General features: G+C 37.2%; 1 protein-coding gene across 3 annotated transcripts in view; it reads right to left on the reverse strand.

Moving 5' to 3' along the window:
- The window catches only part of LOC131035024 (1-phosphatidylinositol-3-phosphate 5-kinase FAB1B), a 61647-nt gene extending 55961 nt beyond the window's left edge, over window positions 1-5686 (reverse strand). Inside the window, exons 1-6 of one of the 3 annotated variants that reach the window (XM_057966661.2) lie at window positions 5391-5686; window positions 5186-5300; window positions 3825-4665; window positions 2775-3578; window positions 2452-2605; window positions 2019-2363 (exon numbers count right to left, since the gene is read on the reverse strand). In XM_057966661.2, the coding sequence (XP_057822644.2) occupies window positions 2019-2363; window positions 2452-2605; window positions 2775-3578; window positions 3825-4441 (1920 nt within the window). In that variant the 5' untranslated portion in view covers window positions 4442-4665; window positions 5186-5300; window positions 5391-5686. Of the gene's footprint in view, window positions 1-2018; window positions 2364-2451; window positions 2606-2774; window positions 3579-3824; window positions 4666-5185; window positions 5311-5390 lie in introns of all 3 variants that reach the window. The other 2 variants (XM_057966660.2, XM_057966662.2) reach the window with 2 other exon arrangements.
- Between the last annotated feature and the right edge of the window lie 314 nt (window positions 5687-6000).

Consider the following 6000-nt stretch of genomic DNA (forward strand, 5'->3'; position numbering starts at 1 on the left):
CTTGGTGCAAGAAACCAGTAGGCATAGCTACCCTTAGCAGCTAATTATGTACACATGACCCCCTATGCAAAGCATTCAACAACTGGAAGGGTACCCATACAAAGGTTCAAGGACAAAAGGACCAAGAAAAAAAACATTTAGGCCCTTATAGATGGTTTTTTGGTCCATGGCTTTATACCCATTCTCTTGTCCTTACTGATGTGACTATAAATACTCGCAAATGGATTAGGATTAAGCAAAAATACAAAATATCTTATTCTATTGTGGACAGTTGAATTAATATGGCAGATCTTTGTTTTTCTTAAGTTTTTACCCAATAGAGTTTCCTATCTCTTGTTATATTGTGAAAGTAAAGTTAATATTTTCTACTGCATTTAAGATTCTTATAGCATTTGCTTCTCCAGCATAGATTTAATACTTCACATAGAATTGTTAAAGACCAAGGCAAACAGAAACCAGTTTACAACATGAGCAACATTCTTTTGCACTAAAATAGTGGCTAATCCTAACAGCCAATCAAATTTCAAGGAGAAGACATGTACAGTAATACAGTTCTACAAAAATACACAAGAGTCACTTTGGTAATTTGACTTATTACCCAACAGATGCATCAATATCTATTCATCACTTCTTCATTCACTAGAGTTAGGATTGAGATTAGAAAAAATAGTAGACATGGGAGATAGAAAAGAAACCTCCAAGGAAATCTTTTTAGGATGCCCAAATGGGTTCCAACAATTCTTAGTGAGAAAATGTCACCTCAATTGTTGCTTGTGTTTCTTATGTTCATGCTGTAAGCTATCAAGATGATCCTGGATAATTTGATTGAGTCTGATCTTCCTTGTAAGCATAGGAAGATATATTAAGGATCAATAGACCTTGCCAACTCTCTTCACAATTCTACAAATGGCTTCCCAAATATATCCATGAACAAGGTGGAGATCTCCTCCAAATATACTCTAAATATTTCACAAACAAACCAAGGATTTAACTTATCTTTCTATTTGATCTATTCTGAAAGTTGAATGAATCATTTCAGAATGGGTTGAACATACAAGAAGGCTTCTAGAAATCTTGGAAATTTTGTTGGCAAGAAGTTATCATTTATAGTTATACCTCTGCTTGAGAAAACATTACTTTTTATAATTAAGATACTTTAACAATGCCTATGGTCTTGTGGAATGTCAGTCAATACATGACCTACAGTTACTCAAAATTGAATCCAAGATCTATAGCCTTCGTCACAAGGTTTGTGTTTGTTCAATTTCAGTGAAGAAAATTCAGCACAAATTCGTCATTGATAAAAATCAAGAAAAATTTGTAATTAAATTCAAATAATACAAAGGTAATATTAAAATATTATTAAAGTCTAATTATAAGTATATTAAATTTATAAGTATTTAAGTTTATATATATCATATTAAAACTAAAAATATTAAAATTTAATATAATATACTAAATATAAAAAATTAAACTATATAAACTTATATATACTATAATTAAAATACATTAAAAATAAAATCTAATATATTAATAAAATTAAAATTTATAAATATTAATGAAATTTTATATAATAATAAAATTATAAATAAAGTTAGGATGGGAGGAAAGTATGGAATCAGTTTATTCTGGAAGTGGGATCCCAGCATGTCCTCATCAGTTGATATCTTAAGGAGATCCTTAGAAGAGGTGGCCCTTCACTTCAGATCAGAACCTGATTCATAAAGGGCATGATAACTGCATTCAAGGAGAAGATATGGGGCCCCTATCAAATCTAATTTTTCATTTCAGCTTTTTACAGTTCAATGGAGCACAAGGAACCCTTCGTCCTGTACATATTTTTGCAGATGGAGACTTTTTTTTATACCAAAAAATGCAAAATCCTGATTTAATACTATCTTTTTAACAGATTTTCCTTCAAAAATTTATACATCTGTATTCCGTAATGAAAGATGTTTGTTGAATAGTCCAAAGGATATGAATATCAAATTGTCAGTACAGAGATGCAGAAGAGTTACCGTGCAACCAAGTGGCTTCGGACAGCCTTCAAAGAACATCAAGGTTTTTGGCGGGTTTCTTCCTGTTTGTCCAGCACTGTCATGCTCCTCCACAAATTTGTCCACGTGGAAGGACTCACAGTGACCCACTTTTGCTGCAGTGAGATTATCAACTGAGGGAACAATCTGTGCACCAGTGCACCGAGCTATACGCTCCAGAAGAGGCCTTTTAATATTCAACACCAAAGATATTTCTTTTGCCAACAGATAGTCTTGTGCTGGACGAGACACAGATTTCTCAACCAGCAGCACGTTAGGATGATGAGCTTCTACCTTTGCTACAGTCATCTTGAGATGTTCTTTTTCCTAAAGTAGGCGAGTTGTCACAACAGAATACAGATATAGATCCACATTTGTATCAAACAAACAAAATGAAAGGGAAGCTTAGTTTTACCTGTTGAATCAAGGTATCAAGTGATGACAGAACATTTGAAACCCGCTGATATTCAAGAGCACCTCCCAAAATTAGCAACCGGGGGTTCTTGTAACTTTTGGTCATCCGCCTATTTGCAATATTTTTCTTGCATACAACTCCCTTAATCACTTCACTGTCAAAAGGGTTATAGCCTGATAAATGTTGTGGCCAAAAAAAGAAAGTTGACACCCATGCCTGAAATATATCAGCTAAAGAGAGATATACAATAAGGGTGCAATTAAAAAAGAAAAGATTTGTTACTGACTTCTTCAGCCTATACAAAACTGTGGAGTGATAGCTACCTTTGATATGGATGACCGCAGGCAAGGCACTTAACCTTCACATATCCCCCTGGATCCATTCCTCCTCCTCCCTTACTAGTATCTGGCTTTACGAGACTTGCTGCTTGCCATGACAATGAGATAACTATTTCCAACCAGCTCTCCTTGTTGTTCTCTTCACCTACAGGAACATTTTCTGCTTTAAGAAGCTGTGCTACAAGAGCCCTAAAGTGTCCATCCAAGACCGCTCTCATAGCCTTCCTATGCTCCTCACTTACCCTATCCTTGCTCTTGTATTCACTGTCAGAAAAGCTGCCTGTGGAGTGGGGCAAAGCCCAACCACATCCATCATCATCATCATCATCAAATACACTAGTCTCTTTCTCATCCTCTTCATCTTCTGGCTCTGGAGGAATCCATAGAATCCCGTTGTTCTCAATATCCATTGGCTGTTCTGACTCAGGACTTGTTGACTCAAACATAGGTGATTCATCATTGCATTCATCACCATTGTCTGTGCTCTCTGATTCTTCTCCAGACCTTTCTTGCGTAACTGAAAATTGATTCTCTGTTCCCGGGGCCCCAATTTGAGATGAACCAGGCATCTTTTCCTCAATAAACTGCTCGCCAGATGTTTGAGTTTTGCTCAAGAAATCTTGGTCCATTGAAATTTTAAAACTCAGATCTAAAGAATTGGCTTTATTAAAACTGTATACAGAGGGACAATTTAAAGAACAACCCTGATAATTTTCTTCTACCTTCCTCAAAATGCGCCACTCGGGATCCTCAAACAGTTTAGTATATTCGTTATCCTCATCCTCACTCCTGCATAACATTGCTGATAAATATGCATTTCATGTGTTTTGGGTGCAACAAATTCTGAATGGTACAGATTTTTACAGTGAAAATTATTTTCTTATGTTTTTGGGTGCAACAAATTCTGACTGCTACGGATTTTTTCAGTGAAAATTATTTTCTTTTTTTTTTTCTTGCCAACTCTTAAGATAACAAGTCCATAGGCAATCTGCACGCAGACAAGAAAGCTTTAAAATAGAGAAGATTAATAGTTACCTGTTAGTGGGAATTCCAAAAGCACTGGAAGTAGGTCCTTCACTTTCCAGAGTGGAAACCAAATCGGTATTATCACTATTTCTTCCCTGATCCAATCCATTAGTTTCTACCAGATTGAGACGAGAGCTGTAAGTGATATGGTGATAAGGAACAGCTGAGTGGGGCATAATGGATCTGATGCTGCTACTATTAGTACTATTACTATTACCAGAGAATTCACTACTAGCCAAGCTTGAATAGGAGAGCGAAGGGCTGATCCCTGGAGACAGTAATTCCAAGCTATTACACTTTGCAGGTATAGTTTCCAGTTCCCATTGCTTGTAACAAAATATGCAAACCCTTATGCGCTCCCTGTCTTCCTGTTGATAATTTCGGCCCTCTGCAAAAGCTGCAGGGATTGTGATCACCGTGCACCTTCCACAGAAAACCCTACCACATACCCGACAATGGTGTCTTCTATTGAATATAGTAAATGGCAAGTCACACTCATAGCAGACCCTGCAGCTTTGATCGGGCATCCAGAAAACCCTTGATGTATCGGATGTCTCTGTTCTACGAGGAATCCATGATCGAAACTTATCAACTATGCAATGCAATTTGGCTTCCACAGTTCCCATCTACCATGACGCAGTGCTCTCATCGTGTTTTCATAGATTCCACATCAGTTTTGTTTTCGAACACTCTACAATTCTATACTTACAACAAAGTAAGAATTGCAGTTATTTTCCTATAACCCTGCCAACATCAAAGCGTACTGAATTTTTTGCCAAAGCTTTCTACAGTTTTGTCCATTCGAATCCCAAGTTCTACCTGTAATCACACGGCCCCTACCACTTAGGAACTGCAACCAAAAACATAAAAAACAAACTATTAGCCAACGGCTCAAATTCTGTACACAAATCAGTAAATTGTTCAACTTCCACCAAAAAACACTCCAATTTTGATTTAAAGCCTCTCCACTTCTATCAGTACAATAAACCCCAACTCCCGCCGCTTTCACACAACACAGTAGCTCCGTATCCCTAACGCAACATGTCGAAACTGTATTACCTACTGACGGCTTACATTCAGTACAAAGATCATAGCTTGTTCAATTTCCACACAATAATAGTCTAAGTTTGCCAAAAGATCCCCTATGAAACCTACCTATATAGAACATTAACAACTAAATTTCATAAATTTGTCCAGTTCACTATAAAATAGTCCAAATTTTCGTTGCAAACCGTTCACAACAATATCGACCTATAAACATACTCAAAATTTCAGAACCCTAACGTGCAAACATCAAAACTAGCGTATCGTCTCGCTAATTTATTCAATTCGCTATTGAAATTAAATATGGATAAGAACTTATGACCCACTCGCTAAATCAGTGCGCCACCGTGGCTGGAAGTCGGCAAGGCCTCAATCTCCGGTGAATTCTGCTAAAACCTCGCGGTTGCACAGTTGAAAGGAAGTTTCCGAACCCTGCATCGCCTAATTTTACCTGATGCAGGTGATAACAAAAACTCAAACGATAATAATAGAAGAAGCAATAATGATCCGAGATTCCAAAAGCGTTGCTACCTCATCAGTGCTCCATCTATCACCACCTACGTCGGTCAGATGAAGTTGAAAACCCAATGTAAATCTGTGTAAGAACGAAGTTCGAGGGGATCGAACCGGGCATCCGTGGGACCTCGAACGAATGAATGAAAATCTCGTATGACTGACAAGAATCTATATCTCCAACCAAATTTGGTATTTTTCTTTCGTTGCGGCCTAAATAATTTAAACAAAACTCCGAGTGGGATTTTTGGAAGATTTTTTTTTACGGGCGCCCAAGAGAGTGCCAACAAAGCGGCTTTGCTGGCAAGGAGCGTCCCAATTCCCGTGCATTGGGGAAATGATTGGTGGCTTAAAAGAGACGGTAAAGTACCCAAATCGTTTGCTGTCGTAATGACTTTCTGTTTCTATGGCGGGATGGTGCTTAACCTAGGATAACCAAACACGCGTCCATGTTATCTTCTGGGAAGAAATCTAAATTAAAGTAGATGTTGATTTCGATGGACTGGATTTTTATTTGTGACAGTTTAATTGGAGGATGACTTTTGATGTAGCTGCCGATATTTATGTAATTCAGTTTTTTGTTTTTTGTTTTTAAATTGACTGATTTAAGTAGCAGTAAAGCATCCAA

Source organism: Cryptomeria japonica, chromosome 2 (genome assembly GCF_030272615.1).
Source record: "Cryptomeria japonica chromosome 2, Sugi_1.0, whole genome shotgun sequence".
Lineage (NCBI taxonomy): Eukaryota > Viridiplantae > Streptophyta > Pinopsida > Cupressales > Cupressaceae > Cryptomeria > Cryptomeria japonica.